At 40.8% G+C, this 24,588-nt stretch overlaps 1 protein-coding gene across 1 annotated transcript in view; it reads left to right on the plus strand.

Annotated features, from left to right (window-relative positions):
• The first annotated feature begins 4,041 nt into the window (after positions 1-4,041).
• Positions 4,042-24,588, plus strand: part of LOC124798912 (trissin receptor-like) — an 81,561-nt gene continuing 61,014 nt past the window's right edge. Inside the window, exons 1-3 of the mRNA XM_047262443.1 lie at positions 4,042-4,082; positions 11,774-11,835; positions 11,992-12,136. Coding sequence (XP_047118399.1) covers positions 4,042-4,082; positions 11,774-11,835; positions 11,992-12,136 — 248 coding nt within the window. The remainder of the gene's footprint in view (positions 4,083-11,773; positions 11,836-11,991; positions 12,137-24,588) is intronic.

Here is a 24,588-nt window from a genome sequence, read left to right on the forward strand (position 1 = left end):
CACAACATCGTTGACTTTGAAACCATTGTGGTAGCACTACCTTAGCCCATAGAGGGCACACTGAGTACACATCGTCTCTACAGTTATTTTAAAGCTTTTAATTGATATTTTATACAATATTTAAGTAGTTCTACGGTTATAAAGAGATATTTTATACATAACTATCTTACGTTATTATTGTACTTTTTTTTCTACGTTTTGACGATTATGTGAACCCGTTTTACTTTGATTGGTTGACGTGAGGTAGAGGGAGAAGAGGTAGGCAAAGCATCTTCGTATTTGAGCGTATGCCCGTCCCTTGCTGGCACCAGTTGACATCACAACAGCTGAGAAGAGTGCTCCACCTACCAAGGATGCCATGGATATAACAAGTTCATTCTATTTTATCCTGATAAGCATTTTGTCATATTTTATTCTCAATCTAGTAAGGTTCTGTTACTTTCTAAATTAAATTACAGGTCTGATGATAGTCATGTGATATTACCAAAACCGGATGTTCTTATAGCATATGTGGTGCGATCAAGACTGAATATTAAAAAGAAAAATTTTATAAGTGCATATATTTCTGTTGGTGACTGAGGACAGCGTACGGTTAGTACTTCGAAGTATATGTGCCAAGATCGAGCCGTTAACGTTTATTTTTCCCTGGAATACAGATCAGGCGTTGAAGTGTGGCCGCGTGAACGCAAAACAGCGAGTTAATCCTGACAGGCGTAGTTCACTAACTGGTGCAGTTACGGCCACGCAGAAATTATTAGCTCGTAAAGTTCGTGACATGTTTGTGGGAAATGTGTTCGATGCAGAGAAAAATCAGCTGACATAATACGTGTGATCGTATTAACATACCTACCACAAATATAAATATCTGCACTTACACCGCCAACATCCGGTATACTTTTCATTGACTGCCACTAAAAGTAGAACAGGCAGTAGCACCTAATCTTGTTGTAGAGTCATGATCCTACTGATTCGTTGATAGTGGGGCAGTGGAAATCTCAGATAAGATTATTTGAGAGGTGAAATCCAGTTGCAGCAGTTGACATGCAGCAAATAGATACCTTAGGAAAGCCGTAGTCAGAGTCAAGGAATGGGAACTGTGAGCCGTGCTGGTTCCGGGTTATGTGTTGGTTTAACCCTTCACTGTTACGCTGTGTTTCGTTTCCCGCGGTTATTGCTCTTATGCCATGGTTCTTGCTCTTTCTACGTGCGGCAGTAGCGGTGTGTATCAATATTCGCACCTTGTACTACCTTTCATCTGGTACTTACAGTTTTCAGCTAGCCGGTGTGCGGCAGTCGGTAGGTTGGTGTGGATCAGCCAGGAAATCTCTGTACGGTACAGTGGGCCGGGCCTGCTGGCGGTCTCTACGCAGTGTCGGAGTGTGTGGGAGGTCTTCCAATTGCTACGAGGTTCGTGGCTCACCGACCCAGGACATCAAAGTTGAGGCCTAAATTACTGAGGCCAGTCTGTTCACATTGCGCCATTGGTTTTTATGGTTGGCTATTGGGGGTATTCCTGTGAGCAATAGTGAGTGCTCGAGTTGACGAAAGTTTGGCCACCATCCGGTGGACTTTAACTGTGTTTTGGTTATTTGAAGTTCAAGTGCACCAGCGGAATTTTCTGCCTTGCGGCCGTTAGCGTTCTGGTTACCTGCCCTGGCCGCTGACGTAAAATTCAGGCAGCGTCGTTTCCTCAGCATGTTGTCGCTGTCCAACAGGTGTGTGTAGTTTTGACAGCTTATGCATACTTGGTTGTGGGCGGCTATGCCCTTTACGTTTTGGCTCTGGGGTTCCTTGTGTACTGGTCGGGTGGAAAGCAAGTCGTCTTGTCGGTGGGTCCGTTGACTGTCTCTTGGTTGGGTTGCCGGGGGACCGGATATAGTTGGGCCGACTACCTGTCTCCCGTATGCGAACGTTAATATTTCAAGTGCAGACCGACCCTGGAATCATCTGAGCGCCACTGACTCTACTGCCTCTTCTTACTGGTGTTTGATTATGTATTTTAATGGTTCATAGCCAGTGGTTTGAATTTGTATGCTTTTAGTTGGATTTTAAGTAATGGGCCTTAAGCTGTTTCATAATTGAAAGATCCTTACTTGTCAAGTCTTGCATTTTTGGGGCCTTCAGCCTCATTTAAAAAAAAAAAAAATCTGGATCAAGCTTTGACCCTTCTGCCTTTTGAAAATTTATTGTAGTTGTATTTTTCAATCATGGGCCTTCAGCCATCTTACAATTTAAATTCCTTACTTGTTAAATCTTACATTGTTTGGGCCTTCAGCCTAATTTAAAAAAAAAATATTTAAGGATAAAGCCTTGGGCTTTCTCCCTTGTAAAAATTTATTGTTGTTAGTTTTTAATCATGGGCCTTCAGCTGTTTTAAAAGTGTTGTGTACATAGTTCCGCGTAGTCAGCGCGTACACAACTTTCCCAATAGAGCACGCCCCGCTAAGCACAACAGCGCAGGCGCAGCGCTCGTCCGTCTCCACTCTACGAGATGGCGCTGTCAGAAAGACGGACCAAATTCTGCTTCCGCCGATCCGCGTGTTAATATGTAACGTAGCCAATAAGATTGCTGCTAACGTAGAACCTTTTCTCCTCGCGGATCACACTCGCGCAGTGATACCTGAACGCTCGAGGTATTATAACGAGTGTACAGACCGCCGATTAGTCAGTCTGCATTAGTCTGTACCAGTCTATAGTCAAGTTTCAGTCTGCGCCTATTAAGATTATCATATTCGTGTACATAGCCATGAAGAAAAACGTATAGACACTTAGTCAAGTATCAGAGATATGTGAGAATAAGATTAACGTACCAAGATCAAAGGAACTTCTGATTGTCAATTGTAAACAGCATCCAGAATCAAGTTACGTAATGTATATATTTTTTATTATTTCAATAAATGTGTGTGAAAATTAATCAGGGTCTGTTTAAAGTTGGTCACCGTCAATCTGCTGCTCTAAGTGTGCAAGTGGCATTTCTATTGTCTGACCTAACGGCAGAAGATAAACACGCCACGATAAGACCACGAGACATATTGCTGGCACTCGCCTACTCCGTTAGAGCGACAAGTCAAATAATCTGATGGTGTGTGTACCGAAGGTCTTATAGTACGCACACCACAAAAAGTAATATTCCTTATTTTTAAGTATTAGGTTGTTTGGGGCTTCAGCTTCATTTGAAATATTATTTAAGGTAAAACCTTACGCTTTCTGCCTTTTGAAAATTTATTGTAATTGTGTTTTAAATCATGGGCCTTCAGCCGTTTTAAAAGTTAAAGACGTTGTGCCCTTAAGTCATAAGATTGTGTGACATATTCAGTCGATAGTTAAGCTTGGAAAATTGCGCTGTAATGTTTGGGCAACTGAATAAAGTTATATGTGTTCGAGTGTAACTGACAGCCACTCAGTTTTGGCCCCTTTCCACAATTCCAACTACCTGTTCTCTCCTGCGGATTTAACCACGCGTCTCAAACTGTTTTTAATATGATTCTTAGACATTAGGTCCTACACAAAAGTGTAAACGTCTCTGTGTGTGTGACTGTATTAGGCTAATGTATACAAAGTAAAGTTGAATGTATTCAGTATCCTGTGACACTATCGCTCGGAGGCAATGCAATCAACAGTGACTTGATCTCATGGTAGCTCTACGACCAGCTTTATAAGCACTGAAGGAGGATGTTCTACCAAAAAGTTTGAGTTATTCATGTGATGGAACCATACCAAAGACGACATTAGTGTTCATAGAAAGTGTGGGTCGTGATTTCGAGTCCAGTCTAGACAAGAGTGTTGTGTCTGATTTACCTCTAATACGTGTATTTTACTGGTGCTATTACATCATTTTACGAATAGCGCCAGTGGAAGAAAAAAATTCGTGTGGTAGTCGATATCTCACGTTGCACAGAGAATACAGACATAAAAAGAAGGCTGCTGATATGATATAATTTCATTCAATTCGCTCCTCGTTTCATAAATCCGGCATCAATTACTAACAGTTGATCTATTCCATATGTATTGTCTTGGATGAAAACTAGTTTATCCCTCATCATGCAGGCAAAGAAACGGAAAAACAACTTCCTGCTGCTCGCGTGAGAGGCTTCAGCGACCCATAGGCAAAGAGTTATGCCGCGGAGGAATTAAACAAATAATTCAGAACGGTCGCAAGATCCGGGATGTGTTGAGGACCACGAAGGGTATAGTAGATGCTCTCCTTACAGCAAGTGTCTATGAAATTCTATGACAGTGCGGAGAAGCATACGCCGTTGAAACCTGAAGAGCGATTAGCACTCGCGTGTCGCAGAGTGGACGCTACTTGCATCTGGGGCAACACAGCGGATCAGCTATAGCTGAACTCACCCAGGAATGCTGCAGAGCTATTAATTTTCAAGAACCTCGTGTGTTTGCTCGGCAGTGTTCAATGCAGGAGCGAGAAAAAGAGAGTCTATCAAAGTAATGAAACACCGCAATGTTGTGAACATCGGAAAATGACTACAAGTTTTTGCGGTTTGGCTGCCAGCGATTCCAATCCGTCGGACTACGTATTTTTGACAACTAGCAGCTTCACATGATCCAGGTTCGACGGTACTAACAAGAGGCCACAAGAGAACTGCCATGCGGATTTAACGTCTCGTTGCAGGAAAACACTGCCCCCTGGTACAAGCTGCCGATTCGCTGTTGCCTACCAATCGCCTGCCGCACTACCACAGTCACCTTTTCATAGCACTGGCACCCCGGCCAGATAACAACCGAGATAATAATGTATATAGGGGACATCCATCACCAGACTCCAGCAGTTAGTCACCCTGAAGAGGATCGATGCGAAGTCGACCGAAACTTTGGAATTGTGGTCCTTTTAGTGGTTCATCTTGACGCCGAATAATACCCAAAATGATGTTATTAAACGGAAAATGGGCGTGGAAACATAGAAACTCACACAGCTCATCTTCATTCTCACATTTTTTTGAAAACTTACTTAATTCAGTCGAAGCACTAAGTCCAAAAACCTCGAGTTTAATTTCTGTTGTAAGTCGATATGTTATACAGACGAAATTAGTTTCCTAATATTGTGACCTAATGATATCGTTTCATATGTCACGGTAAAATTATGTTTGAGTTTTATTTCGACATTTGTAGCCTATCCACCACCTTTCAATCAATTTCATTCAGTACCGTATAAATAGGATTTGTATGCGATAAGAACAGACAATTTGTTGACGGCTAATAATGTAATTACCATGCAAGCAATCCTCTGTATAACAGACCGTTTGTTATATATTTGTGTGGAATGATCAGTCTTCTAACTAGTTTGATACGGCCCATCACGATCACGTCTTCTGTGCCAATCTCTTCATCTACGTCCTCAGTTATTTTCTGGATGTTTTCCGGTCTCTGCCTTTCTCTACAGTTTTTACCCTCTACAGCTCCCTCTAGTACCACCGAAGCTACTCTGTGAAGTCTTACCATATGTCCTACTATCTTGCCCCTTCTTCTTGTCAGTGTTTTCCACGTATTCCTTTCCTCGACGCTTCTCTGCAGAACCTCTTCACTCCGTACCTTATCAGTCCACCTAATTTTCAACATTCGTCTGTAGCACCACATCTAAAATGCTTCCATTCTTTTCTGATCCGGTTTTCTCACAGTCAATGTTTCATTACCATACAACGCTGTACTGCAAACATACATTCATAGAAATTTCTGCTTCGAATTAAGGCCCATGTTTGATACTAGCAGACATTTCTTCCCCAGGAATGCCATTTTCGCCAATGCTAATCTGTTTTCTTTGTCGTCCTTTCCCCGTCCGTCAAGAGTTAATTTGCTGCGTAGGTAGCAGAATTCCTCTCCTTCCCCGGTAGCTGAGTGGCCGTGTTCGGTCAGAGAGCTGGTTAGCCTCTGTAATAAAAAAACTGGGTGGAAGAATCAACATATTAACTTGACCAGATATCATGTGACGTCCGCAACGACCAAACACAACGATCAACAACGAACAAAATTAAAAAAAAAAAAGTGGTCAGTGCGATAGAACGTCAATCCTAAGGTCCTGGGTTCGATTATCGGCTGGGTCGGAGATTTCCTCCGCTCAGTGACTGGGTATTGTGTTGTCCTAATCATCATCATTTCATCTCCATCGACGCGTAAGTCACCGAAGTGGCGTCAAATCGAAAGACTTGCACTCGGTGAAGGGCCTACCCGACGGGAGGCCCTAGGCACACGACATTTATTTAGCAGAATTCCTTTGCTTCATCGGCTTTGTGATCACTAATCCTGATGTTAAATATCTCGCTGTTCTCATTTGTGCTACTTCTCATTACTTTCGCCTTTATTCGATTTACTCTCAAACTATATTTGTACTCATTAGACTGCCCATTTCACTGAGCAGATCCTGTAATTCTCTTTCTCTGTGGACAGCAACGTCATCAAAGAAGTTTATCATTGATATCCTTTCACCTTACGTTTCAGTTCCACTGTTGAACCTTTAATTTAGTTCCACTAGTGATCAGTAGGGGCGAAAAACTACATCCATGCCTTACATTTTTTAACCCGAGGACTTCGTTCTTGGTCTTCACTCTTATTGTCTAGTCTTGGCTCTTGTACGCATTGTATATTACCCGTCTCTCCCCATACTTCCCTATATTTTTATCGGAATTTCGAATATCTTCCATGGCATTGTCGAACGCTTTTTTCAGGCCGACAAAACCTATTGCTTCCGCTATCAACCACAACGTCATAACTGAATCTCTGACGCCTTTAACTTTTCTAAAGTCAAACTGATCGTCATCTAACAAATCCTCAATTTTCTTTTCCATTCTTCTGTATAGGATTCTAGTACGCAACTTGGACGCATGAAAAGTTAAGCTGATTGTGCCATAATTCTCGCACTTGCAAACTCCGGAATTGTGTGGATGACATTTTTCCGAAAGTCAGATGGTATATCGCTAGACTCATATATTCTTCACACCAACCTGAATAGTCTTTTAGTTGCCACTTCCTTCAATGATTTTAGAAATTCTGATGGATATTATCTATTCCTTCTGCCTTGCTGAATCTTAAGCCTTCAAAAGCTTTTTTCAAATTCTGACTCTAATACTGGATCCGCTAGGTCTTCTGTGTTGATTCTTTCTTCTTTCTTCGTCATCAGACAAGTCTTCCGCCTCGTAGACGCCTTCAATGTACTCTTTCCACCACTCTCCTATATTTTAAGAATGAAATTCCCGTTTCGCTCTTGATGATACCACCCTTGTCTGTAATTTGTTCGAAGCATGCTTTGACTTCTCTATATCCTGGGTCAGTCCTTGCTGCGATCTTTTTTTCGTTTTTTTTTTTGTTTTCGATTTCTTCACATTTTTCATGCATCTATTTCACCTTAGGCTCCCTGCATTTCTTATTCGTTTCATTCCTAAGTGACTCGTATTTCAGTACTCCTGAATTACCCCGAACGTTTTTGTACTTCCTTCTTTCAATGATCAGCTGAAATATTCCTTCTGTAACCCATGGTTTCCTCGGTTTTACCATTTTTGTAACTACGTTTTTGTTTCCAACATCTGTGATTGCAGCGTTTAGAAATTTCTAGTCCTCTTCAACTAAACTGGCTATGGAGCTACCCTTTATCGCGGTATCTTTACCCTTGGAGAAATGCACACATATGTCTTCAACCCTTAGTGCTCCCATATCCCATTTCTTTGCACGTAGATTCTTTCTGACAAGTCTCTTTAACTTTAGTGTACTCTCAATCACTACTAAAATCTGATCTGAATCTATATCTGCTCTTGTCTAAGCCGGCCAGATTGGCCGGGCGGTTCTAGGCGCTACAGTCTGGAACCGAGCTACCGCTACGATCGCCTCGGGCATGGCTGTGTATGATGTCTTTAGGTTAGTTAGGTTTAAGTAGTTCTAAGTTCTAGGGGACTGATGACCTCAGATGTTAAGTCCCATAGTGCTCAGAGCCCATTGAGCCCCCCTTTGCTCTTGTGAAAGCCTTACAATCCAGTATCTAACTTCGGGATCTCTGGCCGATCACGGTGTAATCTAAATGAAATCTTTCTGTATCTGCCGGGATTTTCCAAGTACACGTTCTTCAGTATTACCAGCTGAAATTTATAGCAAAACTCAGTTATCTCCTTTCTAGTACCAAACTCATATCCTTCCGTAACCATTTCCTCTTCTCCTTGCCCTATCACATTATTCCAGTACCCCTTACTATCAGATTTTCGTCTCCATTATCTCCATTTACACAATGAATTGCCCTTTCTGCTGTGTTGATATTACCCTGTACTCATCTGATCAGAAATCCTTGTCGGTTTTCCATGTCATTTAACTGATATCTAGATTCAGGCTTACGATATACCATTTCAGATTTTATAGCTTCTCTACCACGTTCACGATTCTGAATTCCACGTTTGGATTCGCAGAACGTTGTCCCTGAGATTCGAATAGAGGACTACTATGGAATCTTTTGCCAATGAAATGGAGAGATTATCGTGACATTTTTTTCAGTTACAGGCCGCATTAGCTGTGGATGCCAATGTGCATTTAATGCAGTGGTTCACATTACCTTTTGCATTCTTATGCCGTTGGTCATTACCGATCCTTCGACCTTGTAGGGGCATTTCCCACCCCAAGGGCAAGAGGATATCCTTCATCTCTGCCCGCTTCTCCGCCGTCTTTGACGAGGCGGTGGGCAAAATGTGGGTGACTTGTAATTCTGGAAGACTTTGGCCGCCATTACTGACTACCTTTTATTCAAAATTTTTCGTAGTGATATGGTTTGAGCTTGGGACCGAACCCATTAGATTACTAATCAAAAACGCTATCACTAAACCACATTAAACTTAATTTAAATCATAGGGCACGTCGTAATTCCGACATAAGTCCGGTGTCTGTCATGACTAGTCACTAAAGTAAAAGCCACATCCTCAGATGAAGAAATGGAGGGAGGGAGGGGGGGGGTGTGTGGGGGGAGGCAGTTTTAGGGGGGGGGGAGGGAGCTCTGGTTCAGTAGTGGTTACTGTCTGGACGGGGTATCGACGAGTGTAGCCTAGCAGACGTTTTGAGAGCCTCAGATGTGTGTAAGTTTCTATATGTCGCTTTGTAGTTTATGCCTACGGCGAATGGGGCGATATGAGGCATCGAGATATTTCGTTACATCGATCTCACGATATTGTCTATCTACAGAACAATAATAAAGAAGCATTATTAGAAGTTGTTGTTCATTTCTTATGAAGTTAAAAAGGCTCTCACAACTGAACATATCAAGCGGGGAAGTAGCAATCCTCGAACACAGTTGAGTACAAGATAAATGTATCGACGCGAGTCGTGGATTTGGGGATCCATATTATTAGTGGGGCTCGAATGAATGATACTTAAAATAAGTTTCCAACGTTCCAAAAAGGTAATCAGTGTCCTTGTGTCTCCGTAACTTTGGAGACCAATGTGAAACACGGACAGTAAATAGTTTGGACAGGAAGAGAATAGAAGCTTTCGAAATGTGGTGCTACAGAAGAATGCTGAAGATTAGATGGGTAGATCACATAACTAATGAGGAGGTATTGAATAGAATTGGACAGAAGAGGAGTTTGTGGCACAACTTGACGAGAAGAAGGGACCGGTTGGTAGGACATGTTCTGAGGCATCAAGGGATCACAAATTCAGCATTGGAGGGCAGCGTGGAGAGTAAAAATCGTAGAGGGAGACCAAGAGATGAATACACTAAGCAGATTCAGAAGGATGTAGGCTGCAGTAGGTACTGGGACATGAAGAAACTTGCACAGGATAGGGTAGCATGGAGAGCTGCATCAAACCAGTCTCAGGACTGAAGACCACAACAACAACACACAACGGTAAGGAGAGGTGCGGAAACTGGACAAGAACAAAAATGGTTATCGAGCAAGTTATCACAGTGGACGGAAGATTTACTTAACTTCTGTTTCTCCAAACGTACAAAGTATCATTACGAATGACACGACAAGAATTAACGTGTATCTCAAAATGTCCAAAAGGAAGAGGTTCCCTGTAGTACTTGACGAACTATGATGTAGACTACCAGCGTGTGCATAGCAACAGGTACTGAAGAAGCTCTGAATGCTAATAGGCTGTGTCACTGCCGCCGGCCTTCCTACATCGCGGCGGCAGAGGGCGCTCGAGGTACAGAGCCGCTGAATGTGTGATTCAGTGGGCACGCTCCATTGGCTCCACCACATCCTACACGACCACTATCAGCGTCGGACGGAAACATAATATACCGTTCCCAATTTTGATACGCCGGTAGGGTGGTATTGAACTGGAAGGCATCGTCGAATTACATAGGGTACATTACGAAACAAACGACAAGAATGCAGGGAACAGCTGGCAAACTTCAGGCACAGAGAACAAAGTGCCATTAGTCTGTGGGTAACTATTACGCTATGAAATTTGTCACATAAGAGACGAAACACGGAGCAGGAAAGGTTATTTTCAAAAATATTCAAATGTGTGTGAAATCTCACGGGACTTAACTGCTAAGGTTACCAGTCCCTAAGCTTACACACTACGTAACCTAAATTATACTAGGGACAAACACACACAACCCTGACCGAGGGAGGACTCGAACCTCCTCCCGGACCAGCCACACACTCCATTACTGCAGCGCCTAGACCGCTCGGATAATCCCGCGCAGCAAACGTTATTTTCCATTTACTTTGAATCCACTGTATAAATTCAGTCGCTGTGGGGAATCGTTTAAGATAGTTTCCATCAGGCAGTTATTTCAAACGAGTACATTGTTATGAGTGCTAGGTAGTTCAGGGCGTGTATTCATTCTGAAGTGCATAACAGATGTAACAAAGTAGGGCAGAAAGGTAAAGTCTGTAGCGCAAGCCCCTGACAGGACTCTCGGCCGTCTGCGCTTGGAGTGCAGCCCTGCGATCCATCGTGGCAGTAGGAGGGAGAGATTGGCCGGTAACTCACTCTGCCCGCCTTTCATCCCCGGAAAGTATCCCGGTACCCATTTTGACAGCAGGCTAAGTGGACTTAGGCCATTCCAGAGAGATTAGGACAAGGAAACTTCCCTGCTCGCATCCGAAATTGAACCAGAGACGTCAAAAATTCCATCCATGCACAGTTACGGACGTTATGTTAAGTCGTTACATACAGGATGAAAATTATCGAAGTACACGAAGTGAAATCGACGTGTCTTCTGAACAGTTTGCGTTAGGACGTTCAATCTGCAGGGTTGGCCGCGTTGCGTGATAGAAATTAGTATGCGTATGCGCTTTGGTTTATCGACGAAGCCCACTTTCATTTGGATTGGTTCGCCAATAAACAAAATTGGTTCATTTGTGTGAGTGAGAATCCGCGTTTCGCGATCGAGAAGTCTCTTCACCCTCGGCGGGTGACTGTGTGGTGTGCAACATCTAGTCATGGAATAATCGGTGCGATATTTCTTGATGGTACGGTAACCCCAAAACCTTTGTTAACCTGAGAATAGCCATTCAGGAAGTCGTCGACACCATCGACGTCCCGACACTTCAGCGGGACATGTAGTATTTCGCTATTTGTCTGCGCCACATAATCACCAATGATGGAAGGCATATCGAACTAGTCAGCACCTTAGTCCGAATGTCTGTAGTGACGTTTACATGTTGAGTAAAGTGTGTGCACACCGTAATTTGTAACTAATATACTTTTTTCATGTAGCTCAATAATTGTCACCCTGTGCGAGTGTGATGGAGCCACATCCATCTCGTACTTGGGAATAGACAAACAGTCTAAATAGTAGTGACTCATTAATACACATTTAAACTAACAGCCTAGGGAAACGTGACAGCCTAATAGAGGCTGTGCTTCTCACCCAGAAGAATCCAACTGGTGGTCAGTAATGTTCGCACAACACAGGTGACAATAGTGGATTTCAGATGGATAAAATGACTGTCTTACGAGTTCACATAAGTGATAATCTTAAAGCATACAGCTAATGACTGCTGCCGCGAAGGCACTGAAAACTTAGTAGCGGTGTTGGTTGTGCAGGCAACCTGCTGGTCATAGTGGTGGTGACCATGTCGCGCCGGCTGCGCTCCATCACCAACTTCTTCCTGGCGAACCTCGCCATCGCAGACCTCTGTGTCGGCCTCTTCTGCGTCTTCCCACACCTCTACCTGCAGCTCTACAACGAGTGAGTACCCGGTCAGGAACTACACTTCGTATAGACGCATGCTCAACACTTCAGCGTTGTGTTTGGCTATTATTTCTGTTACCTTATGAACTTTAATTTGTGTGAGCATTTGCAATAGTGATATGTCTTATTAACTTATTTAAAGGAATTCCGACTACTGAAGAACACAGAGCAATAAATAGTGTTGTGAGAAATTTTGTCCTTCAAGGTTTACAATATTGGCAAATCCTGAATAAATCCGAAATCTGAGTCGTATTGAATACACATCTTCTCCTACCAAACATTGCGGCAACATGTAGCTGTAATAGGCCTTAACTTAAGTCATACGCTTACAGATTTAGAGACAGCACAGCTCCAAGAAGGGTAAAAAAAATACAACCAACATGACGGAAACTAATGGGTTTTCGCTGTTTCCCTTTGAAGCATGTGTATGACATATGATGGCACATTGCTAAAGTCAGCAAATGGAGGACAGATACCGTAGCTAATGTTGTTTAGATTACTTTCTGCAACCTGATGTCGAACAACATCGACTGTCCTTGGCAATCGCACCAGCCTCATTTTCTTAGTTTCTGTGTTAGGCCCTTCTAGGCAAGTTCCAGTTTCTTCCTACATCTTTAATTGGTCCCATATTTCCTTCTGGTATACCTTCGTTGTTTTGTAGTTTTCAGTTTTCCTTTCTATAGACCCTCTTTTCGTTAGTTCTTCTTCTATTATGTTGTTATTTTTCCATGTCGTTTTTCACTTCTTGAACAAATATGGATGCTGACCTCTTTTCCTCTAGATATTTTAAGATATTTTGATTAATTTGTAGTCATCCGTTGTCTATGCCCAAAGAATAGTAATCCCCTCTTCCTTATGGTTCCTGATACATTATTTATATTGTTATAAATTTTGATGTTACTTTTTAAATTGCAAAATTCTGAAGAAACTAATATTTTCTTTCGGATTCTTTTTTCCCTTTTATAATAATTCAAGTCAATACTTCAGTGCAAAGCATTCGCTAGCTTGTAGGCATTCCAATTTCACTACTGTGTTGTAATTTGTTATTTTTACGTTTTTAGAACGGTAGTATTTTCACTTGTACTCTTAATTATAACGAGAGCACATCTTGTGAATCCGTTCCTCTGCAGAAGATGTTCATAAATTATTGTCATGGCTTGTTTCTACTAAATATTCGATTTCTTACCATTTCATTTGGATAAACGTCTATGCTTTAAACATTTAGATCATTTTTCCTATTCATCGTAAATTTTGATCCCTCTGCTGACGTTCATTGGTATTTTGGCCATTTTGGCTGTGTTTCCAGGAGACTGTCTTCTGTGGCATTTGTTGCTGGATTGCAGAAAATTTTGTAGAATCATAGGTATATTTTCTCGTTTTTGAAAAAAAACCTTATTCTTCTTCCCAAGCATCAGTGGTAATGTTTTGTGAATATTTTCTTCTTTCAAGATTCTCACACTTTTTTCCTTGACATAATGGAAAAGGAATGGAGATACGTGAATCTCGGAAATGGAGTTTGCAGTTGCCTTATGCAACGCATAGGCTCTTTATGTTCCGAGGATGTCCAACATCGGCAATATGGGGTTCTGAGAGTAGCGTTGGAAACCTTCAAGACTAACATTAAAGGAGAAGCACTTTGCAGGTGCTCTGAATGCAAAATTCTTGCTAAAAACTGGCAAACGAAGAGTAATGCATATTGTCTGAAACATGCAGAGACTAAGCTACTGTACCACTGTGTGTCAGAAAGAAAATAAAATACAATACTTATAGACACACCAGGACTGAAAGGTATGGGAGGTATGCCACTGCTAGGTGTGGCCTCCTATGTCGATAAAACGGTCGTTGCTCCTACTGAAGTATCTTTTGCACATGTTAAATGTAATAGCTAAATGTAAGTTTGTTAAGCTGTCATATAGGAATAAATGCTGACAATAAGAAGAATCTAAGTAAAGCAAAATATCTGTAGAATATTCTAGGCGATGAAATTTTCGAAGCCTTATAGTTAAATGTTGTGTCTACTGGGTGAATTCAACACACAAATAGTCAAATAGATTGACAGGAAATTCTAAGGGAATGAATTACACACGAAACAACAAACAAAAGTAACGTAGGACTGATTAATCTCCTTAAATCATTTCAGCTGATATGTATGTCAGATTTATTCAAGAAAGTTGCAAGGAAAGAGGAGATCTGAACACCTCCTCATCTGATTTGAAAATTCCTGATCTACCTTGTAACGACATCTAAAATAAAAATGGGGAAACTAAGAACGTCAAAGTAGTAAGAACTGTACTAGGAAATGGTAAATTTGATTCTCATCACTACCATCCTAAAATAAATCCTAACCTTCTGCTCCGGAAAGTCAAAAGCAAGCGAAACTATTTATTATATTACTGGATAAGCAACAGAAAAGTTTCAAGAGAAAATTAAAATAATAAGTCATAGTAACTGGCAAACACTGTCCAAACAAATTAACAACAATCCTTTCAAGGCGTCTTCATGTTTGTTCAGTCTGGCTTCTATAATCAACCGCAACATCAGAACTGCCTATCTGGTGCCTTTACCTTTTCTAAAGCCAAACTGATCCTCATCTGAAACAACTTAAATTTTTTTCATTATTCTGCTTGTTATTTTTGTCGGCAACTCGAACTGTTAAGATAATTGTACGGTATTCCTCGAACTTGCCGGCTCTTGCGATCTTCGTATTTGTGTGAATGATATTTTTTTCCGAAAATAAGATAGTATGTCGCCAGACTCATACATAATACACACCAATGTGAATTACTGTTTTGTTGCCACATCTGTCAATGCTTTCAGAAATTCTGACGGAATGTTGTCTATCTCTTCTGCCTTATTCGATCGTAAGTTTTCCAAAGCACATTTAAATGCTGATTCTAAAATTGGATCACCTATCTCTTCCGTATCTACTTCTTTTTCTTTTCCTATCTCGACATTAGACAAGTGTTTCGCACCTTAGAGGCCTTCAATGTACTCCTTCCACCTATCCACACTCACCTTTGCAATTAACGGTGGAATTCCAATTTTACTCTTAGTGTTACCATCCTTGTCCTTCTGACTATCATTACTTGTTCTATTTCTTCACATTTTTCCTTCAGACATTTCGCCTTATCTTCCCTGCACTTCTCATTTATTTCATTCCTAACTGACTTGTATTTATCATTCCAGAAAATTTTTGTACTTCGTTGTTTCATCGATCAGCTGAAGTATTCCTTCTGTTACCCGAGGTTTTCTTCGCTGTTACCATCCTTGTAACTATATTTTTCATTCAACTTCTGTGAGTGCCCTTTTTAGAGATGTCGTTCCTCTTCAATTGAATTGCCTACAAAGCTATTTCTTATCGCAGTATCTATAGCCCTAGAGAACATTAAGTGTACCTTTTCATTTCTTAGCATTTCCGTATCTCACTTCTTTGGGCATTGATTTTTCCTGAGTAGTGTCTTATACTTTAGGCGACTCGTCATCATTCCTAAATTGTGGTTGTATCTCCTCCTCGGTACGTCTTACAATGCATATATGATTTCAGAATCTCTGCCTGGTCATGATGTAATTAAACTCGATTCTCTCCGTATCTCGCGGTCTTTTCCAAGTTTACCTCCTCCTCTTGTGATACTTGAACAGAATATTTGCTGTTACTACCTGAAAGTTATTGCAGAACTCAATTAGTCTTTCTCCTGTCTTGTTCATATTACTAAGCTCATATTTTCCTTTAACCCTGTTTTCTACTCCTTCCCCTACAACTGCATATTATTGCCGGCGTTGGTTTGCTGTCGATTCTGATGAGAACAAGCCTACCAATGAGTTTTTCACAGTAACTCACTCTCTGTTCTATCTTCCTATTCATAACGTATCCTACTCCCCTTTTACCATTTCCTCTGCTGTAGATACTACCCTAGTTTCATCTGATCAGTATTCCTTGTTTTCTTTCCATTTCAGTAACCCCCACGATATCTAGGTTGAGCCTTAGCATTTCCCTTTTCAGATTTTCTAGCTTCCCTACCATATTCAAACTTCTGACACTGCACGCCCCGCCGAGTAGAACGTCATCTTTTGTTTGGTTATTCAATCTGTCTCATAGTCACTTACCCCTTGGCAGTACCCTGCCGAAGATGCGATTGAGAGACTAGTCCAAGAGAGGTCATAATGATACTATTTCAATTACAGACCACATATATGGTCTATACACACACTGCGCCTTTAATGCAGTGGTTTCCAGTGTTTTCTGCATCCTAATGCCTTTGATCAGTTCTGATTCTTCCGCCGTTCGGGGAAATTTCCCACCCCAGAGGATAGGGAGTGCCCTGAACCTCTATCCGCTGCTCTACCCATTTTTAGAAGGCCTTTGGCAGAGTGAGAGTGACTTCTCATGGACGAATTCATCAGTCGCCATCTGACAATGTTTATTCAAAATTTATGTGGCGGCGGGTTTCGAACCAGGCATCGAGGACATTTTGATTGGTAATCAAAGACGCTATCCATAGCCGCTGGTCCTGTCCTAGTATTTACATAAGAGGCTCCCTTGTCACCGATCAGAAAATGGCAGTACGTGGCCGAAACTGGACATTTCTATGCAAGATTTTTAATAAATCACATTTCAATTACGGTCGCACAGTCTTCGTGTTTTTTAAATACTCTTTTTAATGTTCTGAAAAAAAGACTTTTTACACTTATTAGGAAAGCGAATAAATTCCTTAAAATAGTAAGAGTAAGAGAAGTGTTCAGACTGATATTTAAATTGCAATTAACATCTAGCTTTGATTATATTACTATTGAATATGCGAGCTACTTACATTGGTAAAGCTCTTCCTTGATGACGGGTCGTACTTCAAGTCACTTAGTTTCTCGTTGATGGACTGGCATCTGGGGAGGGCCTCATGACTGTCTGTGTAGTAGTTTTCGTGGGATCGCATATAATATGCCGTGCATCATCTGTATGCTACAATAAGAAATGAACTGATGACCAACTAAGAAACTGCACCTTTAGTTGTACTTTGGGAAACGTAATTAAATCGCTCTAATACGCAAGTAACTAGTGACAAAACTGAGAAAAAATTGGAACTGCCATCTTATTTGATAATTTTGAAGTAAAGCTTACTTAGAATATTCACGCAATAATGAGCTTATGGCATTGTTGGCCGGGAGGCCCCATCCGGGGAAGTTCGGCCGATGAGTGCAAGTCTTATTTCAGTCGACGCCACACTGGGCCACTTGTGTGCCGGTGATGAGGATGAAAAGATCAGGACAACACAACACCCAGTCCACGAGCGGAGAAAATCCCCAACCCGGCCGGGAATCGAATTTCGGGCCAACTGTGTGGGAGGCAAGTTCGGAACCAGTCAGCTACGCACGCAACCCACGTCATAATAATTTTAGCCCTTTGTAGCCAAAAATACTTTTATGCAAGAAAATGAAACACCTACGTCCGTCCTTATGATGTCATTTATTGTATGGCTACCTAAGGCTTGAAGATGGTGATCTGAAGCACCGAACTGGTAGCCAAACAATAAATGCCATCGTAAGGTCCGCTGTAGCTGTTTCATTTTCTTACGTAAGAGAACGGCCGAGGTCCCCCAGACTCCCCATCACAGGGAGGGACATACAAAAAATACTTTTGGCCAAAAAAAGGAACTCTCACAAAATTGTTTTAGCTCTCTGCAACATTAAGAAGAGATTTTTAAGCAAATACCTTTTTCAGTAACCTCTGTACCTTTTTTACGCATACTATGATCCAGTAGCACAAAGAGAACTCTGTTCTACACTGAAACTCTGAAGGTGACCATATTTTTTTCAAACAGATTCAGAATAATTACACAGTGTACTCCTGAAGGAATGGTCAGAGTTCAGGGGCTTTGTAGGAATACCATTCGAAGCAAAAAAGTGTTGAAAACATGGGCTCTGAGATGGAATGGATGAACACTTCTTCATCATCGACATTTTGAGACAAATCTCTTGTACTGCAAGCTCGTTACTTTCCATATTTTGAGAGGTGGCAGTACAAACCAAAAGAAGGAAAAAATACAGTAAACATGAGCTTTAAAGTGCATACCTTAAGAGCTGTCAGCACTCGTTCATCTTCGCTACTGCGAAATAGATCTGTTCTAATGAACAAGTGCCCGTACCTCGTAAGGTACGCGTTTTAGAGCCCGTGTTTGTTAGACATTTTTCCTTATATTAGTCCAGACTACCCCCTCCCAAGATAAGGAAAGCAAAGAGCTTGCAGTAGCAGAGATTTTTGTCACAATATTGAATATAAAGAAGTGCTCACAGCTCTTAAGGTATTCATCTCAGAGCAAGTGTTTACTAGACTTTTCTGCTTCGAATAATCGTTCGTGTCGTTTCCTTGAATACTGACTATTCTTTCTGGGACTTATACTACTACAAGCCGTGGCTAATTTTGTGAAATTACAATTAGCATTTTGTGAAATTACAATTGGCGTAACCACAGCAAAATTGTACGGATAATTCTTACATTAAATGTTACATACTTTGTATATTACTATTTGTAATATGTGATACGGCTGTGTTTTATGTGCTTGCATGGTCCAGGAAGAAGAAAGAAGCTTTACCTTACATTTCTTAGTTATTGTTTGATTCTCCATACTAAACCGTTCATGTAAGTTTAAAATAACATTGAGATCTGCAATTTTGATATGAAAATGGACTTACGGAGATTGTTTTCCGCTCTGAGAATTTTAAGTTGTCTGAAAAGACGGGAATAATAAGTTTACGTGTATAGCCCTCTCCCTTAAACACACACACACACACACAGAGAGAGAGAGAGAGAGAGAGAGAGATGGAGAGAGAGAGAGAGAGAGAGAGGGGGGTACACAAACGGGGGAATGATCTCCCGTACACGTATTTGAAAAAAAAAAAAAAACACGTAGTCACATTTCAGCGTGAGAAAATCAACAGTTGAAAATTAAAAAAAAAATTAAAAATGTAAAGTAAGTTGCCGAGAAATAGCCCTATACCCATAAACGGAGGCACAAAAGGATTTTCGGGTTTTCACGAAAGGGCTTGCAGGAGCACATTTATGAGCGGTGTTTCCGGAACATATTTTTTCTCAGTCTGCATGAAACCCCATTTCAGGGAAACGTAACGTAATGAAAGAACGAAATAACCATTTATATTCACCTTGAGAAAGATTGGTGGTGCTTGAAATATGGAAGTAGCGGAGCGTGATGCGTGCGTATTCCGCCACTCACTGACATGATTTGTGCTAGCGCCGGGTCACGGCCTGCTGGAAGCTTTTCCAGTCGGTTCCGATTCAACGACGTTGCTTCACCACACGAGAGTAAAAGGTTCTCACAACCGTATTTTTAGAACTCACCGTCAATCAATAGGTGTAGGAGTCTAACACATTCAAAATTAAGAGGAAAATAAATTACAGCCCTCTTTTATTACTACATAGTGCTTTTTGGGAACATTTATTCTTTTCGTTTCCTCAGGCATTCGGCTATTAGCTTAGTTTAATACTAATGACGCTGTTCGTTTCCTGTCTGTCATAAAGCGTATCTGTAGTATATGTTTCCTTAGCTTTCATCAGTGATCAGTACGAATGAGATGAATCCTAAGTAAGGGATTTACCACTTCATTCTATAGAAATATTTTCAAGCTCTCATGCTTTATATTTTAAATTTAGATCTTATTTCTCTACATCGTATCCAGGCACTTTGCTAAACTAATAACAATTCACTTACGTGCTCTGTAAATTAATGACTTCTATTTCGTTAGTTCGACGCCTTACTTTCCACACCTAAGCGGAAACTTCTTAACATTCTCTCTTCCTACATTTTTCCTTAAATTTCTCTGAAGTTTACTGTTAATTAATCGATTCATTCAGTTCTAATTTCAGCATAACGTGCAATTTGTGACGCTGAATTAATTCACCTTACCATTTGTTTATCTGGTATTTGTAACGTACGCTCCACCTAACTTACATCTTGGGTGGGCTGAGCAAATTACCTGTACTATTTCCGACTCAACACAAGGGTTAAGGGAACGATTGGTTTCAAGTAGGCATCTAGCTGCAGAATCAAATTCGAAAAGGAAGATGGCAAGCTCTTCAAAATCAGCCTCGAAAACTGCTATGGGGCTACTTAGGAAAATCCTAAAGAGAGCGATGGTATAGACTTAATGACTCGGGACTACAAAGAAGACAGTATTCCAAAGAGTGAACATAAAATAAAATTGTAATTTATGGGTGGTGGTGGTGGTTAGTGTTTAACGTCCCGGCGACAACGAGGTCATTAGAGACGGAGCGCAAGCTCGGGTTAGGGAAGGACTGGGAAGGAAATCGGCCGTGCCCTTTCAAAGGAACCATCCCGGCATTTGCCTGAAACGATCTAGGGAAATCACGGAGAACCTAAATCAGGATGGCCGGAGACGGGATTGAACCGTCGTCCTCCCGAATGCGAGTCAATTTATGGGACGAAGCTGACAGACAAGATTGTGATACCTACAAAGGAATTATACTAATGCTGCACACCGTACCAAACATATTTTGGAGGATGTTGGATGTAATAGTTAGGTACAGATATAAAAACTGATCATAAAAATAGTACTAGTTTAAACAAGTTGAAATACTGATAACGTAAGAGAAGAAGGTAAAACTCCACGAAAGTGTGGAAAAATATCGTGAAAAAGGGGTCAGAGACGAAACATCACAAGGAGGGTAACAGTGTTGATTTGTCCGCACCTTTAGCTGAGAGGTCAGCGCGTCTGACTGCCAAGCAGCGGCCCTGGGTTCGACTACCAGCCAGGTCGTGGATTCTCTTCACTCAGGGCCTAGGTGTTGTGTTGTTCTCGTCATTATCTGATCATCATCGACTCAGAAGTAGCCGAGTGTGACGTAAGCTGAAAAGACTTGCCAATTGGTTGCCGAACTTCCTCACGTGGGGACTCCCGGCAATCAATGCCACACAATTATTTCATTTCAGTTCGGATTATACTGGAAAAATGAACAAACGATGAGTTCTTTGTATTCCGCCAGATAATGGCAAAACAGTGAAAGGGCACATGATATTCATAGATTTAGGTCAGGAAACATGGAGATGTATGGGAAGTAGCTAGTGCTGAAGAAATATGTGCGTCTCATACTAAACTTATATGAAATGCCAGAAAGAGTTTACATACAAATGTAGACTTGGAAGAATTAATACCAGTTCGTGTTTGCTTGAACGATGGATCATTGCTTAGCCCCTAATTTTTTGATTTACTTGAGGACATCTTGTCAAGGGAACTGGAGAACAAACCGCAATGCTACTAAGCTGCACACTGTTTGCACAGTCAGTTAGTTACTTCCATTTTCCGTGGATCAGTTTTACGATTACTGGTAATGATGCATGCCGGATCATTTTACATTCACATTGAACTCATATGTAAATGTGGCTACATTATGACCATTCACAATTGTTACCTTTCTTCCCTTTTTTTAAACACGGTTTTGGGTAACTAACTCCTATCCACTACCTTTTACACAACACAAAAATAGGGATTCTTCTACGATCTAGAAGAAGTTGTCAAGGAGCAGCTTTTTCAGTTAGTTTTAAAATTTATGTTTCATTTCTGTTAGACTTTTTATATCATGTCCCAAGTGAACAAACATTTTTGTGGCAGCGTGGTTCATCCTTTTTTGTGCTAAAGTCAATCTTAATATTTCTTCTGAAATTGGAATTATGTTAACATTGTTTCTTCTGAATTGTAGTGGTTTAAATACAACAAATTTCATGAGGGAAAAAATACACCATGAGGCAGTAGTCGAAATGTCTAACTTCTTAGAAATATGTCTACAATATTATCGTGGGTGAGCGCCACATATTATTCTTACAGAACTTTTTCAGTAATGGGCATTTCGTTCATAGTGCTGAGTTACCACAGAACGTTAATCCATGTGACAGTACTGAATGAAAACACCAGTTCTTCTGACGAAGTATGTATTTCTTGATTGATTACAATACTAGTATCAATCGCAAAAAGAACTAATTCTGCCGCTTAAAATATGAAAAACGATAGTGGACCTAAGATTGAACATTGTGTCACCCTATAAGTGATTTCTCCCCAATCGCCGGCCGGTGTGGCCGTGCGGTTCTAGGCGCTTCAGTTTGGAACCGCGTCACCGCTACGGTCGCAGGTTCGAATCCTGCCTGGGCCATGGATGTGTGTGATGTTCTTAGGTTGGTTGGGTTTAAGTAGTTCTAAGTTCTAGGGGACTGATGACCATAGATGTTAAGTCCCATAGTGCTCAGAGCCATTTCTCCCCAATGAGAAGAATCTCTCCTGCTTACACTGCTTGTGGTTATCACTGTTAGCATTCAACCGCGATTCTTATACACATATTTTAACAACGCGTTTCAAGAGACAATGCTCTCATCATCAGGTTGTAAAGTCTATGTCATGAAATTAAACGGACTAAAAAGACAAAATACCATCACAAACAGTTGGGAAGTCCATATAGTAAAATAGAATTAGAAGTGTATTGGACTGTGGGTCCTCGTCTTACATTGAAGTTGTTGACACAAGTCAATGGCCGTCCCATAGCTACCAAGTATGCTGTCGCACTGTGCTGGCTCGGGAGCTATTGTGGACTGACGTGCCTAGGTGTTGTGGCGTGGTTACAGCCGTGTGCTTGACGGTAACGCTATGCTATTGGGCGCCTTATTTCCTTATTGCATTGGTCTGCCATCGTTAGCCTCTAGCAACTCCGTCAGTGACATGCTACCAACTTAAAGTCGCATACCTACCCTAAAATAATTCTAAAAACCCGCTAAAAAATCTCATTTCCTTAAAATTATCTTGTGCATTTAAAATATTGCTTTGTTTCTTTTCATGGATAGCAATCTCGAATTCCTCTAGTAAATCAAGTTTCCTCCCTTTCTTTTCTACATGAAATATTTCCACGTTATCTTCTATGCTATTAAGGGGATGGCCTGTTTCATATATATGTTTCGCAACAGCTGATTTGTCATAATTTCCTAACCTGAACGCATCTTTATGTTCTTTATACCGGATCGCGAATGATCTTCCTGTCTGCCCTATGTATTTTGCATCACAAGTTCTGCACTGAATCTTATAAACTCCCGATCTTTCAAACTTATTTCTCTTCTCGCCAATATCGTGCTTAGGGCTATACCTCACTAGGTTATTAGTCTGAAAAGCTATTTTGACATCGTATGGCTTAAAAATATTTGCTATCTTTTGTGAGACCCGTAGTATGGCATCGTGATAATTTTCTCTTTCCCTCCATCAGGTTTTTTCTTTTTGCGCTTATTACTTTTCCGTAACAGTTTTTTTAACCATATCTATTCTGTAATCGTTATTCATCGCTATTCTCTTCACGGTATTAATTTCAGTCTCCCTATCTTTTTCGCTCATAGGTATATTGACTGCCCTATGCACGAGACTACGGAAAGCAGCTTCTTTATAAGCCTGCGGATGACATGAATCATTCGGGATCACGGCATCAGTCGTAGTTTGTTTTCTATAAACGGAGAACGCATGTTTGTTGCCCTGATTTTTTATATTCAGGTCCAGGAACTGTAAATAATTGTCAGTTTCATACTCCACGGTAAATTATATTTTATTATGTGCGTCGTTTAAATTTTTTACTATTTCCTCAATGTCCTCACGGGAACCATCGACAAGTAACAGAGTGTCGTCAACATAACGTTTGTAATAAACAATTTTATCCATAATGTTATCGTCAGAATTGTGAACTTTATCTTCAAGGTCGTTGATAAAAATGTCCGCCATTGTTCCTGAAATACTGGACCCCATGGCTAACCCATCGTCCTGAATATAAAATTTGTTATTAAACGTAAAATAATTAAAACTTGTAATGAGCTGTAGGAGTTCAATAAATTCAATTGTCTCTTGCGTTTAAATTTTACCGTATTTAAGGAAATTTCTCCTAATGATTTCTATAGTTTCGTTAACCGGAACACTGGAGTATAAGTTCTTAACATCCAACGAAACGAAACGGAAGTGTCAGTGACTTTAATTTCACCTATCATGGTCATACTACCACGCACCGAATAGTTATTTTTATACACGTAAGTCTTTTTCAGAATTTGGTTCAACAATTTCGTTATTTTATATGCTGGACTATTTCGACCGTTAACAATCGGACGAACCGGATGCAGATATTTATGTATCCTCACCTGTGATCTTAATTTGGGGGCCGTTGGATTCATGATAACACATCTTATTTTTTCGGCTTCTGTCAGCAGGAAGTGTGTGCGTTTAAGAACATTTTTTAGTTTAATTTGGAAATTGGCTGTTATGTCTTTCGGAATTTCCGTAATGCCATTTTCAACAAAAAACGCTAAGGTCTTCGAAACGTACTCCTCCTCTTTTAATATTACGACCGTATTCCCCTTATCCGCTTTCGTGGCAATAGCTTTCACTTCATTAAGTTTTTTATTTATAGAATC

This window comes from Schistocerca piceifrons, chromosome 5, assembly GCF_021461385.2.
Source record: "Schistocerca piceifrons isolate TAMUIC-IGC-003096 chromosome 5, iqSchPice1.1, whole genome shotgun sequence".
In the NCBI taxonomy this organism is placed as follows: Eukaryota; Metazoa; Arthropoda; class Insecta; order Orthoptera; family Acrididae; genus Schistocerca; species Schistocerca piceifrons.